Source organism: Castanea sativa, chromosome 9 (assembly GCF_040712315.1).
Source record: "Castanea sativa cultivar Marrone di Chiusa Pesio chromosome 9, ASM4071231v1".
Lineage (NCBI taxonomy): Eukaryota > Viridiplantae > Streptophyta > Magnoliopsida > Fagales > Fagaceae > Castanea > Castanea sativa.
The window spans coordinates 364,348-386,016 of NC_134021.1; the positions used below are offsets into that span (position 1 = coordinate 364,348).

The 21,669-nt window shown below is 34.7% G+C and overlaps 1 protein-coding gene across 2 annotated transcripts; it reads left to right on the top strand.

Annotated features, from left to right (window-relative positions):
- The first annotated feature begins 1,563 nt into the window (after window positions 1-1,563).
- LOC142609406 (uncharacterized) lies at window positions 1,564-19,133 on the top strand. Of its 2 annotated transcripts, none has more exons than XM_075780987.1 (17): window positions 1,564-1,997; window positions 3,753-3,837; window positions 4,360-4,500; window positions 4,582-4,695; window positions 4,847-4,944; window positions 5,041-5,120; window positions 6,022-6,127; window positions 6,241-6,368; window positions 6,802-6,906; window positions 6,981-7,066; window positions 9,829-10,203; window positions 11,522-11,608; window positions 11,699-11,769; window positions 16,671-16,747; window positions 16,928-17,075; window positions 18,323-18,484; window positions 18,975-19,133. In XM_075780987.1, exons 1-17 carry the CDS (start codon window positions 1,857-1,859, stop codon window positions 19,086-19,088), a joined length of 2,118 nt encoding a protein of 705 aa, XP_075637102.1. In that variant the 5' UTR covers window positions 1,564-1,856; the 3' UTR covers window positions 19,089-19,133. The 2 variants fall into 2 exon arrangements, with proteins under 2 accessions (XP_075637102.1, XP_075637103.1); XM_075780988.1 differs by having other exon boundaries at window positions 6,981-7,060.
- The last annotated feature ends 2,536 nt before the right edge of the window (window positions 19,134-21,669 follow it).

Genomic DNA, 21,669 nt, shown 5'->3' on the forward strand with positions numbered 1-21,669 from the left:
GCAGTGTCGTGTTAATCGTGTGCCCCATTTAATATATAAAGACCCAGTATAATTTGACAATTATTCAACGAAAGAGATTCATAACTAATACTAATTGATGTTTATGAAATATATACCAGATCTATAGAGGATTTGACGCCAATAAGTAGGAGGAAAATGACATGTTTAATCATTTAATCTTCCAGGATTAGGATTTACGAGGGTATGATTTATATATTAGATAGATTACAAGTGTATGAAATACATGTTAAACTTATCAATATGATAGACAACAAAAAATGATAAACAACAATATTATCATTCCGTAATACCTTAGGGTACGTAACCGGACCTATCGTTGAGTCCCCACCCTTTTGCATCATTGATGCAAGAACATGGTCCATCAATTTTTTAGAAGCATATCACCTGAATATACAAACCCTACAATATATCCCTATGGACCTTTTTTTTTTGGTCCATATGGACTAATATTTCCCTATGGACTAATTAAAAAAAAAAAAACTCATAATTAACAACTGAATAATATGAGGTGTCAATCTAATTGTAGGCTTTGTAGCTTGTTCAAAGGCTTTTTTTTTTCCCCTTAAAAAAATTATATATGTATTTTTAAAAATTTAACAAAATTTCTACAATTTGATAAAATCACTTGGCGTAACCACGATATCTAAGTCTAACTTTTATTATATAATAATATATGATGTGTCACAAGCATGACCTCAATGAAAAAATTATGTCAAGTCAACAAAAGGAAATTAAAATGGGCCCAATTTATTCAAGGCCATAGGAAGAACCCAAAATTGATTTTTTTAAGGGCCTACATGGGTTGGGCTTTTGCCTGACAACCTTCACATTCCTAAAGAATTAGACTCAAGCTCATTATTACAAGGAATGGGCTTGAGAGCCCATCCTTTCTTGCTTCATGAGTTGGGCCAAGAAATCCCACTCAAGAAAGCCCTTTGGGCCATCCAAATCAGTTGGACCCATGTTCTAGCACTAGCCTAAGGAAGGACCAAGATAGCCTAACACATTATGAAAGGAGGAAGCAAAACATAAGAGAGAAGGGAAAACGAATGAGTTAATGGCATGGAGGTAGGGCAAGTTTCCCAAGCTTTTTTTGGGACACCATTTGTCACACAATTTATCACAATTTGTTTGGAGTCAAATTGATAATTAGATTACATCACTTATACAAACTTTTTGCATTGACACTCAAACAAGCTATAACAAAGTGTGTATTAAAAGATGTATTCCTTGACCTTTTGCAAGTATCTCAAGGATTCAAAATTTCATTTTTTGAGTAACTCCTTGCTGCCAGCTAGAAAAAGACAAATACTAGGAGTTATTGTAATTGGTATAATCTTTTGACTTTTGAGTTTGGAGTATGGTATGAGAATTCAAGTTTTACAAAGATGGTGTACCTGGCAACAACAGTATATTCTAGTAAGCCACGCAATCTTACAACTTTTTCAGCTTTTGTTTATCTATCCACTGGTAAACTGTGATACATGTTTTGCTCTTATTGGCTGGGACTACAAGGTCAGCTTCCGGGAGTAGGTAAGAATTTCCCAGATGCATAAATAATGGTGACAAAAATTCCGACCAGTACTAGAAAGAATCCTCTGAATCATTAGAAGCAGAATCAATAATCTGAACCACGTCCACAGGTCTAGTAGTATTATAAAGCTACAAAAATAGAAACCATTCCACTAAAATACAATACAAATACACCAATCGTTTACTTTTTTAGCTTTGTTTCATTCTACTGAAAACAAGTTTACGGAAAACACCCAATCGGACCAGCCGCCGCGACCAAGTAGTATTATTACCAGTAACGGAAGTTTAAGGGAGGAAGAACGATGTCGTATCATATTCCTACAGCTATGTCCAGACAACCATCAGTGAATAGTAGTAGTAGTCATGGACCAAGAAGAGGAGGAAAGTATTCAGTCAAGCAGAAATATGGTTACATCCCTGATAATTTCCACTCACTTGGACAGGTTTGCTTTCCTTTCCTTCATTTGTCTACATGTGCTCTTTTTTTCTTTTTTCTTTTTTAAATTTATTTAGTTTTTGCTATTTTCATTTACTTATAAAATTTATAAAAAAAGAACGCGTGCTCAGTAGATTGGTTTATATTGTTTTGAATTCTTTATTTTTATTCTATTTTTTTTTAGAGAAGATCGAAATTCTATTCTACCTAATCAAAGTGTATATAATATAAAACCTAGTTTTGATAATATTTCTTGATTGAAAACGTTGATTCCATATGTCTTAGAAACTCGAAAATTAAGGGTGTGTTTGTTTGGAGGTGAAATAAGGAGGATGAAAAACTTTGGAGAGAAAATAAGATGAAATTTTTTTTAAGAGTGTTTAGTTGGGTGGGGAGGGAGAAAAATAAATAGTGGGGCCTAGGTGTTTTCTCTCTGGACTCACCAAAAAGTTTTTTTTTCCAAAATAAAAAGAAAACTGAGTGAGGATAAATTTTTTCTTAATTGACAAAAATATCCATGTGCACATTCCTCAAGTTGCTTTTTTTTTTTTTTCTTCTTCTTCTTCTGGGCAGTTGCCTTTTTTCTTTTTTTCACTGGGTAGTACCGTTGCCCTTTTTTTGTTTTTTTTTCTTCTCTAGGCTATTGCCTTTCTTCTTCTTTTTTTTATTCTTTTTGTTTCTTTTGATTTTTAGTACCGTTGGCCTTTTTTCTTTTTTTTCTTTTTCTGGGTTGTTGCCTCTCTTTCTTTTCTTTTTTTTTAGCAGTAACATTGCCTCTTCTTTTTTTTGGATATTATTTTTTTTTTTAATAAAATTGGATGATTGCTCTTTTTTTTGTGATTATTTGTCACTTTTTTTGTTTTAATTAAGTATCATTCTTCAACAAGAGTATATGAATAAATTTATGCAAATTCATTTTATTCATCTTCCACTTTTTCACTCTCAACCAAACAAAAAGGAGAGAAAATAAAATATTTTCTATTCTCCCACTTTTCCATCCCCCACCATTTTCTATCCTCCTACTTTTTGACTCCTCCAACTAAACGGACCCTAAGTGTGTGTTTGGATACCAATGAAAAATTAAAATTATTTTACTATTCAGTTTATTTTTGCTACTATGCATGAGTCTCACTACACTTTTTGGTATTATTTATGAGTCTGCTGTGCTATTTCAACTAATTTTTATCTTTATTTACAATACTTTCAGTAATAAGTTTTCAATTTCAGCAAAATAAATGATATCCAAACAGACCTTAAGTATCAATACAACTGCCCCATAAACAAATTGCAAATTGGTAGGCTACTAAATAAATAATCCATTAGGAAAACAGTTCCACAATACCCAAATCTCGAAATACCAAACTTTTAATTTTCGTCCTAAATAAGTAAAATAAATAAACTATCATACCAAACACATATTTTTATTCAAAGAATATTTTCTGCTACGAGATTTGCTTTTGTTTTGTTATGAAAAAGGGAATTTTTTGGAAAGATCATTGCCCTCAAATATGGGTTATATGACTATTTTAAATTTGAGTTTTTTGGGACAAAATGCTAAATTTTAGTAACCATGGATGACAGTTTGTACATTTGCCATTCATCAAATCATTGGATTTTGAATTTTTATAATATGTGACTTTGGAAATTATTGGCAACAATTTGCATGCCAAGAATAACATTGCAAAATCATCTGATACATGATATATTTAGAACTACTTTTAACATGAAGTTGAATTTTTGAATGGGCTCTCTTTTCTAATAGGTTATTGCAGCATTGAGAGAGGCAGGTCTAGAATCAACCAATCTTATCGTTGGAATTGATTTCACTGCAAGCAATGAATTGAAAGGTTTGTGGCAGTAAGGATGGCACGCTAAACAGTTTCATTCATTATTGTATGAGTTATTCATGGAGCAGAAATTGATATCCCCTAGTCAATATTCTTCTATTCGCCCTTACAGAACCCTGGGGTATAATCAAACTTAAATAGAAAAGAATTACTATATATGTTCCTTATTATCTTCTTGAATGGTGTTTTCTCAACCTTAAGGTCATGCATTATTAGACTTGACACTAGATAGTTTTGGTGTAGAAGGCATTACAGTGAAGGTCATTGCATCTTTAGCAGGCCCTCTATAACACATAATCTGCTGTTTCTCCTCCCCCCTGTACTTTGTTAACATGTGATTTCTACTCCTACTTATGATGCCACTGCCTATCCAGTCTGGTTATAATGCAATGATCACATGGTCGAGAATCTAAAGTGGAGGCAATGCAACAGTTTTGTCTTTTTAATATCATTTATTTGTCAAAATGGTTTGCATTTGATTTGTATATCTGGGAAGCCAATGCATTGGTTTTGTTATTGAAGGCAAAGTCTCATTCAATAAGCGGAGCTTGCATACAATTGGAGATGAACTTAATCCGTATGAGAAGGCCATCTCTATCATTGGGAAGACTTTATCCCCTTTCTGCAAATGCAACTTAATTCCTTGTTATGGTTTTGGTGACGGTATGTCTAGTGCCCTAAAGAATATCAGGACAAGTTTCTCTCATTTTTTCATATAATCACTGGATTTATTTTCTGTTATAGCAAGTACTGAAGATCATGGCGTGTTTAGCTTTCACGATGGTCATTCACCTTGCAATGGTTTTGATGGAGTCTTTTCATGCTACAAAAAAATAGTTCCAAACTTGCAACTTAGAGGTTGGTTTTATATTCTTGAAAGCTGATATTTTCATTAATTGGCAATTGCTTTTCATTATCAAAACCATGGACTTTTCTGGTTTCACATCATTCTATAATATTTTGCTTTATCTCAAAAGTCGTGGCTTCGATTTGTGTAATTGTGTTTAAGGGCCAACTTCTTATGCTCCGGTAATTGAGGCTGCAATTGACACTGTACAGAAAAATGGTGGCCAGCACCATGTACTGGTTCTCATTGCTGATGGCCAGGTTAAATTCAAAGTCATCTCTCAAACTCTCTTGAACTGACACATTGTTGCATACACACAGTTATTCTTATTTTGAGCAATGTCTTCTATTCTGAAGGTTACAAGAAGCGCCAATACAAGAGTTACAGAACTAAGTGCACAAGAAGAAGAAACAATCAAATCAATTGTCAATGCAAGGTGACCTTGCAGATTAATTATTTAAAATTTCTCCTTAGGCTTGTGTCAAATTTCCTCCCCCGTCCCCAAGCCTTTTGATCTTATAGTTTATCTTCAATATTCTATAATTACATTATGAGCTATTCTGCTGTCCTTTTTGTGTGTTATTCTTTAAAAAACTAGAGTAGGCATTCTTTTGTCCAGTATTAAAAAATATATATACTGGAGATTGGAGTCTTTGAAAAAAATTACTACAAGATGAATTCAAAGCCATAATTTATATTAATTCTTGTATTTGATATGTTGAGTGCTGGTTATGTTAGTTGTTGTGGGTTTGCAGTGAGCAATGTAGTGGATACCGTGGTCCTATAATAGAATGTTTTTGCCAGTTATACAGTCTGTTCTGGTTACTATACAAGTTTAGATGGGGCAGTGTGATTCCTTAAAGAGTAATGGCAACCATTGACAATTTTTCTCAAATTTTTTTTTTTGGAATGGTGCTAATGTAATAAAGGGCATTGCAAAAGTCACTTAGGCTTTTGCAATATTAATGGTGGGCTAGGGCTGAGGAGACTTGCTGACTTGAAATATGCTGTGTCATAGATCATCTTTAGACAAAGTGTACGTACAGAGAGCCTTGTTTTGTCCAAATGGGATTCGTCAAAATTTGCTGTGACTCAGGAGAATTGAATTCAATTTTCAACCAACTCTATTCTACTCTTCTCTACTTCCTCTCCATTCAAACTAGCTATAACTATTTCAAAATAATGTTTGTCAACACTCTCAACCTAAGTCCTAAGATTAAGATTAAAAATTTTGGTCGGTAAATCATAAATGCTGTACAATAATTTACAAGCTTACTTTTAACTGAGAAATAAGTGGATATGGTGGAGGCACGGACACTTATATTTTTAACTTCCAGTTTTTATCCACTGTCAATTGTTCTGGTCGGCGTTGGTGACGGACCCTGGGAAGGCATGAAGAACTTTGATGATAAGATCCCTCATCGTGAATATGATAATTTTCAGGTATCACAGTAGTAGTACACGATTGAGTTCCATGTAATTCTCTGTATCGTTCCATATAAGTTGAATATAATTCAACATGCATTGACTTTAAACTATGTCTTCTCTGTTTGTAGTTTGTTAACTTTACTGCAATTATGTCTAGAGTTGTAACACCCTCAAAGAAAGAAACAGATTTTGCTTTGGCTTCCCTAATGGAGATTCCCTTCCAGTACAAAGCAGCAATGGAACTTGGCATACTTGGGTAGGGTTTCTTATCCATCTTTTTCATATTATAGTAGTATTTGTTGAAAAATTGATACATGTTGAAATGAGAGCTTTGCTGCATAAAGTAGTTAATTGGACAATCAATAATTTATGAATAAAACTTAAGGACTTTAAGTTCCCAACTATACTCAACATGTGACTGCTAGCTGTTATATAGTTGAATTTAAATATCTTTGGGAAAGATAATACCATTTTTATTGCATTGACCTACGCATGCATGTATGTGCTTGAATTTAACTGAAAAACTCAAGGTATAACACTGAAGTAATTCTACCTGAGTTTTGCTCTTAATTTCAATGAGGATATAGCCTCAGTATTTATAGTTCCAATTGTGGAAAAAACATAAATGTCATGTGATTGAACTAGTTTTTGAATGCTTTCTAATCTGCATTTACTCTATTGGAAAAAAGCCGTGTGACACGAAGGCAAAATAAAATCACTCCACTCCCTCCCCCTGTTACTAACACTTGTCCTCGAATGCCAACCCATGAGCTAGGGGAACTTTGCATGCTCAGGTAGGGTTGCTTATCCATCCTTTACATATTATAATTTTGTTGTATTTGGTGAGGATTTTCATAATTTTCTATAGACGAAGAAATGGCAAGAAGGAGGAGTATATTTACAGTCACACTGACAGTGGTGCTTTAACACAACCACAAGGACCTAAAGGTAAAAGTAAGGTTTTTTGTTTTTATTTTTATTTATTTAATAAGTATATTTATTTATCTACAAATACTATAAACACTGCCTAAATACCGCATGATTCACGTTGAAAATCTGACTCCATGATTTCGGAGGTGTTTGATAACATGTTATAGTAATATTGTTTGTATTTTTTTAGAAATACATGTGGATAAAAAAATATGTAAAAATGTGTTTAAAAGTTGAAAATATTTATTTAAACTCTTATACCAAAAGGCCCATTTGTTTCTTGACTTTGTTTCTGAAAGGGAAGTTCTGGTGCCACAAACTAGTGTACAACTTTATCCATAACTCGCTCATGTAGCGAGTTGTGGTTAGTGAAGAAGTGATAGTAGATCACCCTTTCACCTATCACAACTTATCATATGAGCAAGTTGTGAGCAAAATTGTCTATTTGTGGTTTTTTCTAAAAACTCGCAAATTGAAAATTTCAGAGTTCAGACGCACACTGCCACGCATAAAACCTGAATTCCCTGCCGCCCTTGCAATTTGGAACTTACTCACTAGCCACAGGCCGTACAAAAAAGTGAAAAAGAAAAAAGAAGAGGAAGAATTTAGTGGCAAAAATCACGTCGTTGCTGTCGTTATCACATTTTTCCTGTTGTCATCTCACGTCGCTGGTCATCTCCATCTCTTACTCAAGCTTTCTCAATCTGCCCCACCCTTTCTTCTATTCCCTTGTTCTCATGTTTTGAGTCATACCATCCTTTATTTTTCTTTTTCTTTTATGCGGTAGTTGTGGCTCTTGGTTTATGAGCCACCTGACATCTCATGTGAATTTATTGTAATGTTTTGAAAATTAAAACAATTTTTTTAAAATTTTAAAAATATTTGGTAGAGAAGTTTGAGATAAAATTTTTGTAGTTTAAAATGAGATTTTTGTAATTTTTTGAAATATGAGTGAGTAAAAATATATGTAAAAATGTGTGTCATATTATTTAAAATGTAAAAATGTAAGTTTGAGATAACAAACCAAACAGACCCTAAATTTCAATTATATACATGCTTTCATTTGTTAACAAAAAGCATCTGTTTACTGTTTATGATTATTATTATTATTATTGCTTTTATTTTTTGCTATCACACAGTGTATTCTCAAAACTTTTAACTAGAGACTAATCACTGCTCGTGACAGGTGGGCCCATAATGAGATAAATCGCTGGCTCAAGAAATTTTTTCAAAGTGTAAGTAGCCGGACTCGAACTAGGGAGCACACCCAGTCGAACCCGGTACAAGCATCTTGAGATCGAGAGCCCAACCAACTCGACCAACCCCTGAGTTTATTATTATTATCATTATCATCCAAATCATTTTTTTTTATGGCCTTTATCATCCAAATCGAATAGATTATATCACCACGTTTATCTAAGTACTAATAGATAGGAATATTAGTTAAAATATATGCACATATAATTTAAAGTATTTTGAACAAATTATATGAACTTTAATTAATAACAATTCAAATATATTCAAAATCTAGATACTCCTATCAAATGAATTCACTTATTTAGTTTACAACTTCATGTCTACAATTTGTAGATTGAATTTTATATTTGCCCTCACATAACCTATAATAGTTGGGACTTTTAGGGCCTTACACATGAAAAGAGTTTAGCCTTATCACCATTAAAAGTGTGACAAAATGCCTGAGAGAAATTTGAAATTACTTCAGTTATTTTCTTTTACATGCTTTGATCTATTCATGTAGTGAGTAATGGGGTTTTCCCCTATTTTAATAGTCAAGGATTATGATCTGTACATTTGGTGAATATATCCGTGAATTTTATAATTTGGTTTTTATGTTTCATGTTGTTATTAGCTCTTGAAATCGACGATGAGGGCTGTGAATTCCTAGCTATAACCTTTTTTAAAAAAATAAAGTGAATTCCTAGGCATTCATGTTGATCTTTTACTCAAATTTTGTTTAGCAACTCTACTCACATATCAATTATTCAATGACTTAACAAGACATTTTAATCTAACCTCTAAGTTACCTCTTTCGAGATCCGACCACGAAACTGTAACTTATTTGATTTCATACTCAACAAGTTGCATTTAATTACTCGACGTGGTGGTCGGCTTTGATACCGATGTTATGAATCAGAATGGGATTAGGGATATTGTAGTAGGTCACTTCAAGGGCACCTAGACCTCCATAGCAGAAATGTAGAGAGAGAGAGAGAGAGAGAGAGAGAGAGAGAGAGAGAGAGAGAGAGAGAGAGTCAGTTTCATAAGCACAATGTTAATCATCAATGACAAGATACAATGAACTATTCTCTTCTTATACAAGCATCAGCTTCTAACTAACCTCCAGATTATCAGCTAAGCTAACTAATCCAACTACTTATTGCTAACTGTCATACCCGTCACTTACAACACAATACTATTTACAAACATAGGTACAGATGCCTAACATTCTTGAAGTACAACCAGAAGTTTTTTTTCTTTTCTTTTTTCTGAACTAATTTCCCATAATTCCTCAATCCAATAATAGCTTCTCATGGAAGAAGAGGTGCAGCACATGGCCGTGGGAGTGGTATCCATTTATTTTACCTTTTGTCATCAAATGGATCTCATTGAACGCTGTATATTATTATTCATTTTTCTTGATAATGAAAATATTTCATTTAATTTATGATCTAGCCTATATGTATTTTCAGAAACTGCTACTCATTATGATATTAACTCATACTCGCTGATTTATTTATTTTTTGTGCTGATCGTTGATTCTCCAGATGAACCTTTTGATGTTCCAGACTCTGAGAAACAAAAGCCATTACCATCCCTTGGCAACCTCTCAGATTATTCTCTGAAGCAATTTTCATATGAAGATTTAGCCAAGGCAACTAACAATTTCTCCGAATCCCTTGGTGAAGGTGGTTTTGGTTATGTTCATAAAGGAACCCTTTCAGGTGGCAAAAAGGTTGCAGTTAAGCAGTTGAAATCTGGAAGTGAACAGGGGGAGAAGGAATTTCGGAGAGAGGTTAATACCCTTAGCCGTATCCATCACAAAAACCTTGTTTCACTGGTTGGATACTGCATAGATGGGACACAGAGAATGCTTGTTTATGACTTTGTCCCAAACAAAACGTTGGATTTTCATCTACATGGTAAGTCTTTTTGGTGATTATATTATTTTGTTTCATCTGTAACCTTTTTTTTTTTGTTTTCTTGGGGGATAATAATTCAAGTTGGTGGTCTTAAATGTAAAATATATTTGTCTCTTTTGTTCTTACAAACAGAAATGTCCTGTTGTTGTTGAAAGAATAGAGCAAGAAGTTATCATTTCCCCAAGATAATCTATTAAAAAAGTGAAGGTCCTTAAGCATAGTCATGATACAATTGGTTAGCTCCACTTAATTTTTCCTATGTCGGTTCTAAGTCAATCAAGAATTTGCATCACTAGTTCACAAAGTGCAGGTTTACTGGAATGATGACCTCAAGAATTACATAAAGTTTCACGGGTTAGAAAAAATGACCAAGGGAAAGCATTTTTATAGTAAAACTTGAATGAAAGAGCTATAAACTGAAAATATCTAGTGTCTGTTTGGAATCGCTTATTTTGTTAAAACTGAAAATTTTTGTTGAAAATACTATAAATAAAAGTAAAAATTAGCTAAAATAGTAAAGTGTGACTTATGAATAGTGCCAAAAAGTGCAGTGAGACTCATGAATAGTAGCAAAAAATAAACTGAATAGTAAAATAAGTTAGCAAAACTAATTCATGCCAAACAAACTTGTTACTGGAGTAATAAGATTCTTGAAAGATTTTAGTTGTATAAGTAGAATTGTAGAACTAGTAGATAAAATTGTCAAAAGTAATTGAATTGGGGCTTACTTTATGAAATGTATAACGATTTTTTTTTAAAAAAACAAAAAACGAAAAAATTATACTTAATTTACTATGAACTCAAGAGTTGCTTCAAAATATGGTAATATATAAGCAAAATCAGAAGATGACATATATCATTGTATGATATTAGAGAAGTTGAGTTATTGTAGAACAAGAAGATCTTTTACATTGTTAAATATTTCTCTAGATTTCTCTATTGATACAAACCTCTTAATCTTTTGCATTGTTAAATATTTCTCTAAATTTCTCTAATTGATACAAACCTCTTAAATGCAACTTAATTGGCCGAAAGTATTAGTGGAGAGGCATAAACCTCTTTAATAACCTTATGTGAAAAAGAGAGAGTAAAAATAGTCAAATTGGTGATTAAACTTCACTGAGTAGCATCATTGGGTTGTCATTTCAAGTAGCATTCCTATAGGGTTATACCGTCCTGAGAGTTTTAATGGCAAGTTGGATTTCAATGTGTTGTTAAGATTGAGATCATTTTTTTTTCAACTTGATTTTGGTCTAGTAACCTTATTTTCTAAATTACCAAACATTGTTTTATTAAAGAAAAATGACATTAATTGCAGGAGAGGGGGCACCTACTCTGAGCTGGCCAAATAGAATGAAAATAGCTCTAGGCGCTGCAAAAGGATTGGCATATCTGCTTGAGGACTGTGAGTTTCCTTTATGTTCTATCTTTAGCAAACAATAAAAATATTTTCTGGTTATAGCTTCACTCTCCTTTGGAGCTAAATGTTCTTCAGGTCAGCCTAAGATCATACACCGTGACATCAAGGCAGCTAATATTCTTATTGATGATAACTTTGATGCAAAGGTAAGGTTATTAAGTTTTGTTATAAATACTGAATTCAATAGTATTGTATTTCTCACTAAAAGAATATACATAAGTGTCTTTATATAGGAGGCATATGAGTGCAGTACAAGTAAGAGTGTAGTACAAGAATGTGTAATATACAAGTAAACTAGTTGGGCCTAAAGCCCACAACACTATACATGTTAATAGCCCCCCTCAAACTCAAGATGGATGTGAGACCAACTTGAGGTTGTCAACCAAAGTACAAAGGCGTCCCTTAGGATGTGACTTGGTGAAGATATCTGCAAGTTGATCTGTAGAGGAGACTGAGATTAGCTTGAGAGCACCATGGACAAGATGATAACGGATAAAATGACAATCGATCTCGATGTATTTAGTCCGTTCATGGAAGACATCATTGTGAGCAATATGAATGGCACTCTTGTTATCACAATAAAGAGGGATAGTAAAGGATGTAGACACATCTAAGTCTTTGAGAAGCCATCGTAGCCAAAGAAGCTCAGATGTGGTATCAGCAAGGGCACGATATTCTGCTTTAGTACTAGAATGGGCCACATGAGTTTGTTTCTTTCTTCGCCAAGAAATCAGAGAAGAACCAAGAAGAAAGCAATAACCAATAGTGGACCTGTGATCAGTGGGATCTCCTGCCCAATCAGCATCAGAAAATGTACGAAGAACAAGAGGAGACTGAGCAGAGTAGAAAAGACCATGGAAGAGAGTGCCCTTTAGGTACCGAAGAATTCGCAGAACAGCAACATAGTGAGTCAATCGTGAAGCAGACAGATATTGGGTCACCTGGTAAACAGGATAGGAAATGTCTGGACGACTAACAGTAAGATAAACTAGGCTACCAACTAAGCGTCTGTAAAGAGAGGGATTAGACAATGGTTTCCCCCCTGAAGGAGTCAGATGAGTATTAAGCTCGACTGGAGTGTCAACAGTCTTGCTATCAGTGAGTCCAACTCTAGACAAGAGTTCAGAGGCATACTTAGCTTGAGTAATGTAAAGTCCATCTGTACAATGAGTGATTTCAAGACCCAAGAAGTAGCTGAGATGTCCAAAATCTTTCATCTCAAACTGCTGACTGAGAAAATCCTTGAGTTCTTGAATGCCACTGAGGTCATCACCAGTTATGATCATATCATCCACATACAGAAAAAGTAAAATAATGTCTTTGTCAGTGCGACGAAGAAATAAGGCAGAATCATAATGACTGACCATGTAACCCAAGCGAGAGATGGTAGAGCTGAATTCGGCAAACCAAGCTCGTGGAGCTTGTTTAAGGCCATAAAGTGCACGTCGAAGGTGACAAACCTTGTTTGATTTAACAGAGAGACCAGGAGGAGGTTGCATATAAACTTCTTCACTTAAATTCCCATTAAGGAATGCATTTTTGACATCCATCTGGAAAAGATCCTATTTACTGGCAGCAGCAACAACTAAGAGGGCACGAACAGATGAGATACGAGCAACCGGAGCAAAGGTTTCTTCATAATCAATCCTATACTTCTGTGTAAAACTTTTTGCAACAAGACGAACTTTGTAGCGCTTAATGGACCCATCAGAGTGAGTCTTAATCTTATAGATCCACTTACAACCAACCACAGATTTCCCAGAGGGGAGAGTGACCAAGTCCCAAGTATGGTTTTTAGATAATGCATCAAGTTCCTATTTCATTGCAATCTGCCATAAAGGGTCAGTGGAAGCCTCACGATAGGTGTGAGGCTCGTGCAGTGTAGCAAGGGCAGTGTAACAATGATAGTCAAGTAAATGTGCAGGAATGGACCTTAACCGAGTTAAGTGACGAGATGGAATGTCTTGTGCATGATCTTCAGGCGGAGCAGGAGCAGGGGACCCAAGATCAAGGTTGGGTAGCTCGTCTTCCACCTGTTCATCTTCCACCTGTTCATTAAAGAGGGAACTAGGAAAGGGATCAAGGATATTTGGTGGTTGGACAAAGAAGTCAATAGAAGAATCAGGAGCAGCTACAGGAGGATCATGATTAGCTATAGGAGGGTCAGGAGCAGCTACAGAAGGAATATGTGTCTCATCTGGAAATAGATCTAAGACAAAAGAGGAAGATAGAGAAGTACGGAAGTGAGAGAGCTCGACAAAGAGGCGATGTTCCCAAAAGACAACATTGCGGGAGATACGAAGACAATGAGAAATAGGATCATAACACCGATACCCCTTTTGAGTTTCACCATAGCCAAGAAAACAACAAAGTCTTGACCTAGGTTCAAGTTTGTTATACTCATGTGGCTGAAGAAGAACGAAACAAGCAGAGCCGAATGAGCGAAGGTGGTGATAGTCTGGAGGTGACCCAAAAAGGCGCTCATATGGAGTTTGATTTTGGATGATAGGACTGGGAATGCAATTAATAGCATGAACAGCATGAAGAGCAGCTTCGCCCCAAAAAGGAGCAAGAACTTTGGCAGAGAGAAGAAGAGCACGAACAGTGTCAAGAATATGACGAAATTTTCGTTCGGCTCTACCATTTTGCTGAGAGGTACCTGGACAAGTTAGTTGATGAACAGTGCCATAGGAATGCAAAACAGCTTGGAAAGCATATTGAGTGTACTCAAGAGCATTATCAGATCGAAAAATTTTGATACGTTTAGAAAATTGAGTTTCAACCATTTTCGCAAAATTAGAATATACTTGCAATAATTCAGAACGATGTTTCATATTAAAAATCCAGCTATAGCGAGAGTAACCATCAACAAAGACAACAAAATATCGAGATTCACCAATACTAGAGACAGAGGAAGGTCCGCAAACATAAGAATGAATAAGGTCAAAGATATCAGTGGATATAGATTCACTAGAATTAAAAGGCAAAGCTGGTTGTTTTCCTAACTGACATGAAACACAATCAAAATTTTCTGTAGATACTGAACCTAACAAACCTCTAGAAGCCAATTGTTGTACACGGGAAGAAGATGCGTGACCAAGTCGAGCATGCCAAAGTGCAAGGGAAGGAATAGAAGAAACTGCAGCAGCTGCGGCAATAGAAACAGGAGCAACAAGTGGAAGACGAAGGTTGTCCACCGGAAACATACGCCCAACTCTGGGACCGATCCCTAGCTCCTGTCCTGTCCTTGGATCCTGCACAATACACCCAGAATAATTAAATATAATTCGATAACCCAACTCAGCTAATTGTCCCACAGAAAACAAATTGTAAGAAAGGTCAGGAACATTAAAGACCCTAGAAACTGAGAGGTTGGAGGTTGAAACGGAATCTATATTATGACCAGACATTGTGGAACCATTTGCTGTGCGAATAGTAATAGGGTGTGGTGCAGGTTTAAGTTCAGAAAATAAGGACGAGTGAGGTGTCATGTGATTGCAACAAGCAGAATCCATAAGCCAAGAGGAAGGAGACATACTGGATAAAGCTGAGAGAGAAGAGGAATAAGATGCATTACCAACCATACGAATGACATTGGCAATGATTTTTTTAAGGTCATCTGTGGACATGGTGAAAGTGCGACCTGAAGACTTAGACTGTGCAGAGACGGGAGTCATTGGTTGGACACTCTTAATGTTAATAGTGGCAGCAGGAATTGAAACAGCTGATTTATTGCGCTAATAGCAAGTCTCAATATTATGGCAAAAACGTTTGCAAAAATTGCAAAAACGTTTGCTGGATTGTCGGCGACGATTGTTGCAAAAGGAAGAAGACCTGTCCTTATTCTTCATTTAGAAGCAAAATATGCAAAAATAGATTGCAAAAATGAAATCTACGCGAAAAACTGGATAAGGAGCACTTGGACTACAAAAAAGTCAACCTTGTAGAAAAGTCAACGGTCAAAGTCAACCTTCAAGTCAAAGTCAACGCGGGTCAACGATGACGTGGCGAGTGACGTCAGCAGCGCAGATGGACGATGATGTCAGCGATGACATGGCAGTGATGACGTCACTTAGGGCTGACGTCAACAGGTGCAAGTCTGGCGCGTGCAGCGCGTGTGAGCGCGTGGCGGCGCGTGAGGAAGAATTTCGACGCGTGGGCGCGTGAGCTTTAGTGCAGAAGATTTGGATGGTGTGTGAGGGCGCGTGAAGGCTCTGATTACTGTGAGGCTTCCACGATTGAGTAGATCGGGAAGAGGCGATCACTGTGGTACCTAAAAAATATTTATTGGAGCAAGATGCATGGCGGAGATAGGAAGTGCAGTGATCTGTGTGGTGCGGTACTCCTCAACGACGGCAGCTGCAGGTCCGAAACCCAAGGACAATGACTGGAAGACGTCAGAGGTTCTACGGCGAAAAACTACGTCGGCTGCTGTGATGGTGGAAGCGATGTTGAGAATAGAGTACCACCAATAAAGACAAGACTGCTAAGAAAAGGTCAGAGCAGTGGCTCTGATACCATGTTAGAAATGCTGAATTCAATAGTATTGTATTTCTCACTAAAATAATATACATGAGTGCCTTTATATAGGAGGTATATGAGTACAGTACAAGTAAGAGTGTAGTACAAGAATGTGTGCTATACAAGTAAACTAGTTGGGCCTAAAGCCCACAACACTATACATGTTAACAAGTTTCAGGATTATTTGTTTAGTTTCAAATATCTATACATGAATGTCTCCATTGTTTATTTTTGACTTGCTTCTCCATCTATATCTGTGATTGAGTTTTGAAAGTTCTAGATTTAGATCCATTTCGATTATCCTTGGCTTGGAATGGATCAGGAGATGCTGCCATGATGGGAAAAATTTTGATTCCTTTTTCTCTTTTCCTCTGCCCACAACAAACAGAAAGTTGTGTCATTTAATTGCATGGTGCTGTTTGCATGGCATAAGTTATGCGGAAAAACTTCATACTCATTTTGTAATTAAATACTTTTTTAATATTGACTTTTATGATAAATAATGTACCTGGGATCTTTTGTTCAGGTTGCAGATTTTGGGCTTGCTAGGTTTTTACCAGGTGCTGATGCTTACTACTACACTAATATAATGGGAACTTTTGGGTAAGATCCATTTCTCTGTGTTCTTTCTGCAAAGTTGTGGTGCTGCCATGACTTTTAGTTATGGAGCAGTCTAATTAATGCTTAAAAAGCAATGATGGCTTGGCTATTGCATATGCTTTTTAACTTTTGAATTAATTGTTTCTTAATATCTTGAAATAATCCTGTATTCACCAAATACAGTTATGTGGATCCAACGTATTTTTCTCATGGAGAGCTCACTGATAAGTTGGATGTTTACTCCTTTGGAGTTGTGCTTTTGGAGTTGATTACTGGACTCAAACCTATCGGAAAAAATCAACCCTTCTCCGGTAATAACATGGTTGAGTGGGTATGTATACCACGATCACTGGTCCTTAATTGTTCACTATACTTTGTCAATGTAATCAGATCATCTTGGGATATAACTTCTTTTTTTTGTTGTTGAAATATTAAAAAGAGCAATCACTTTGTTTGGAACAAAAAATCTTTGCAAGTATGTGTGCATGGGGGCAGAGGTTTTGGATAAAGTTTACCGACAAAATTGGTTGTAGCCTTAAATTACAACATTACTCAATAAAAAAAAAAACTACTATATATTTTAAAATTTTAATCGTTGAATTGCATATTCTTTACTCTCTTAATACACATTTCAAATTTTGTGTCAATCTAATATTATTTACTATATGATCTATAAGCGCTTTTAATTTATGCATAATTTTAAATTACAAAAACTTGCAATTTAAACAATTTATTGATGACATAGCTATTAATCCTTAATTTTCTAGAAATTTTGCAAGCATGGACTTTATAAAAAGAAGATGTAATCCAATAGTTAATTTGTCAAAATTCACCTCTAATAAAAAAATATTGAATAAGGTTGTAGCCTCATGCTATAATCAATTTTGTAGTTAAATTTTGTTCAAGGTTTTCATTATTCCTTTATGGTGTCCTATTCTATGTTTATATGTATGTGTGAATTAATTTTAGGTTCTTCTTTTAATAAAAAATTTAGGCTAAAGTGCAATTACATCTTTTAAGTTTGGGAGTTTTTAAATTTTAAGCTCTGAAACTTTAGAATTTGAATTTTACCTCTTAAAGTTATATTATGTGTGCATTAGCAACTCCTTTGTCCTTATTTTCTATTAAATATCATATAAACTTGCCACACATAATTAGTTCTTCCCATAAAATGATGCCAATATGACTCTTAAGAGAACACTTTTTTTGATAGGTAAATCCTCTTTAAGAACTGGTGGTGGAAAAGAGTGTAGGGTACCTTCTATAATAATAGTATATTGATTCATTGATTTGATTTGATTTTTTTTTTTGTATAGGATAGTTGATATCCTTTCAGTTATGCGTTTGAGAAAGTAAACTCATGTCATTTCTTGTTCATTATATTTTAATAAAGCGTTCTAAATTCATAGATTTTCTAGGCCCTTTAGACATGCAGATACAAGGAAATTTTTAGTGTATCCTCATTTAGTTTAGGCTGTTATAACTTCTATATTTTTTTTTTCTTAAAAGATGCAGCATTTTAATTGCATAACTTGAGTGACATGAGACAAATAACATTTTACTCTTATGGAATTTTAGGCAAAGCCTTTGCTCCCACCAGCTTTGAAAAAGAAGAAATTTGATGCTCTCGTTGATAAAAGGTTGGAAAAGAACTTTGACTCTGAAGAAATGGCTCGAATGGTTAGTTGCGCTGCTAAATGCGTGTGTCTATCATATGAGGAGCGGCCAGGAATGAGCCAGGTAACTCTACCACTTTCTAATATTGAAAATTTGAAATAATTACTTCTCTTTGTCTAATCCTCTTATCTTCATTCTTTTTAGCATTGCAAAATTACAAATAATAAACCTCCTTAGCCCCTACTTATTGTGTTTGTGAACTGTAATGCCCATCATCTTGTTTAGTACGAAATTTTTATAATTGATTATTTTGTAATTTGTAAAGTATATGGAATATCTAGGTTTTGTATCAATATATTGCTAAGTTTTGGCAGGTTGTTGTCTTTTTAATGTTCAAAATCACCAGAACGTTTATGGAATTTAGATTTTCCTAGTTGGCTAACAAAAGCTGAATTGGTTTTGTTTGTATGGGCTATAGCCGCGTTTTAAAAACGCGGCTATAGGACCTTTGTTTTTTGGGTAGTTAAAGGCATTATTCATTGCGATTGTGCACAACCCTAATTCATTTTTCACGATGGAATATAACCCTATTGCTATTCTTGCTAAAAAGCAGATACTTCGGGAGTTAGAAGGAGATCTTTCTCGAGCAGTGAAGGACAAAATAGGATCACGGATCTGGAAAAGGATTTCAGATCTGGAAAAATCTTTTTGGAAGGGCCCCAATTAACCCGAATATACATATGTAAGAGAAATGCGAGGTTAAGTGGCAGGTTTTTATGGCCAGGTCAACAAAAAAATAATTTTAATTGTGAATTCAAATTAAAATAAATAATAATTTATTATTTATGAGTTATTATGAAAATATTATTATGAATATAACGCTTCTCAAATATGTAATGTAATTAATATTTTGTTTATTTTAATGTAAGATATCACATTTTATAATGTTTGTTTTGCAGTAAAATAATTGGTCAAATATAAAATATTTTCCAAATGCAAAAGTATATTCTTAGGACCACTAGAGAAGAGATGATTTGATAATTTTTTTTTCATTTTTTTTTCATGGGTCAGCTTGTAAATTGTTTGGGAGAGGGAGGTCAAGTATATTAATTTTAGAGCCAAAAGTATATTTTTTATACTAATATATATACTAGGGATGGATTGTGAGAAAATGCATAATAGATGGATTGTGACAAGAGCCATACATAAATTAAAAAAAAAAATTTTAAAAATCCCCTACTACAATTTGATACTCAAATCTCAGAGGTTTGAATCTTACATGAGAAAACGCAAGTTGGTTTCTTTTACTTTCCAAAACTGCAGAGAGCTAGGAAGAGAAAACTTTATGACTGGTATTTGTCTAATTCATTTTTATTAGTATTGAATAGTCATTTAGCAACGTTAGAAGAAAATATGCACATGTAATATTCTTATTAAATGCAAGACCAAAATTAAATACAAATTTAAATATAAAATCTGTAATTCACTCTCAATAAATGCTGAAGGAAAATTCTAAATTAAAGACTATTGAGTCACCTAAAAATATAGGTTTTTCATGTGAAAAAAATTACAAAAACTTAGAAAGAAAAACACTCTGCCAAAATAAAGAGTCATATCTAAGTCCAAAAAAGCACTCTTACTCCCTCAAAATCAATGCTCATTCCTACTTTTTCAAATCAAAGTAGGATTTTTCCTTCAAATTCATATTGATTTAGTTCGAGATTAAGCCAACAGCCATTGACATCAAATCAAATACATCAAACTTGGAGATTTCAATGCACAATTCAAGATCAAGCTTGAAAAGCACTGCAGAGCTTGAATCAGAGGAGTTTATTGTATTATTTTATTGTAAAGAGTCATGTAGAAAACTGTACTCGCTTTCATATAAATCAATATAAATTGATCATTTGATATACTATTTCGTGACTGTGTGATTTATCTTTTACAAAATTTGTGTGTACACAAGATCTTTTTTTTTTTTTTTTATTCTTTTAAATGTGCCACACGCATGGCTTCAATGGGAAAATTATGCCAAGTCAATAAAAGGAAATTATCTCACATTCAAGGCCAGAGGAAGAACCCGACAATAATTTTTTTAAAGGGCCTACATGGGTTGGGCTTTTGCCTGACAACCTTCACATTCCTTAAAAAATTAGACTCAAACTCATTATTACACGAAATGGGCTTTCAAGCCCATTATTTCTTGCTTCTTGAGTTGGGCCCAAAATTCAAACTTTCTCACCCCATAAATTGGGCTTGATGCCCATGAACATTATTTTTATTAAAAGCTTGTACTACACGAGATGGGCTTTTCAGCCCAACAACTCTTGCCCCACAAATTGGGTCTAAAAGCCCAAACCTCCTTACTACATGGATCAAGTTTGGAAGCCCATAGTTTCTGTCTATTAAAGCCCAAGATTATTTGACTTCGAGACGGGCTATATGAAGTAAAGCTCCACTCAAGAAAGCCATTTGGGTCATCCAAATTAGTTGGACCCATGTTCTATCACTAGCCTAAGGAAGGACCAAGATAGCATAACCCGTTAAGAAAGGAGGAAACAAAACAAAAGAGAAGAAGGGAAGAGGAAAGAAACGTTAACCAAATGGTGGATTAGGTGCTGGCCAAAGCTGGACCACGTAAACTAGAAGACAAAAATGAAGGAGCTGATGGCATAGAAGTAGGTCAAGTATCCCAAGTTCTCAAGACACACCATTTGTCATACAATTTGCCACAATTTATTTGATGTCAATTGATAATATTGAATTACATCACTTGTACATAGATTTACCGCTTAAAGTAATAACAGGAAACAAAATTCAAACAAGTCTTTCTGTCATGGGTCCTACCATTTTTGAGTTATGGATGATAGAAACAAAGTTATTAGTTATAAAAACATGAAAATTATTCATAACAGAAATTAGAACTAATCTGTCTAAGCATTTCACTAAAACAATTACTAAAGAGATTGCAAAACACAATTGTGTCACTAAAGTGTCATCAGGTCCTCATTTACACAAAACGGCCTCGTTTCTTCTTCAATCTCACTAAGTCTTCTTTTGCGTTTTGTACTCTAGACTTGTATCTTCATTTCAACAGTAGTTAATATGCCAAAATTGGTTTCCAAATTTTTTTTAGTCTTCTTTTGCACATACACCTCTCCAAGCAAAAAACAAAAGTCGGCTAGATCCAATAGAGATACACGTAGCTTTAAACCAATGGCCTTTCATGCTTCCAAATTATATCAGGATTAGCATTCACAACAACTGCCCTCTCAAGTATGGAATGTGATCCAATGAACAGTATCTAC

Bases quoted from the DNA above. Each gene is read 5' to 3' on its own strand.
- LOC142609406 (XM_075780987.1), top strand. From the start codon at position 1,857: ATGTCGTATCATATTCCTACAGCTATGTCCAGACAACCATCAGTGAAT. The intron at 4,696-4,846 runs GTTGGTTTTATA...ATTGTGTTTAAG, and splicing joins TCCAAACTTGCAACTTAGAG to GGCCAACTTCTTATGCTCCG. The intron at 10,204-11,521 runs GTAAGTCTTTTT...CATTAATTGCAG, and splicing joins GTTGGATTTTCATCTACATG to GAGAGGGGGCACCTACTCTG.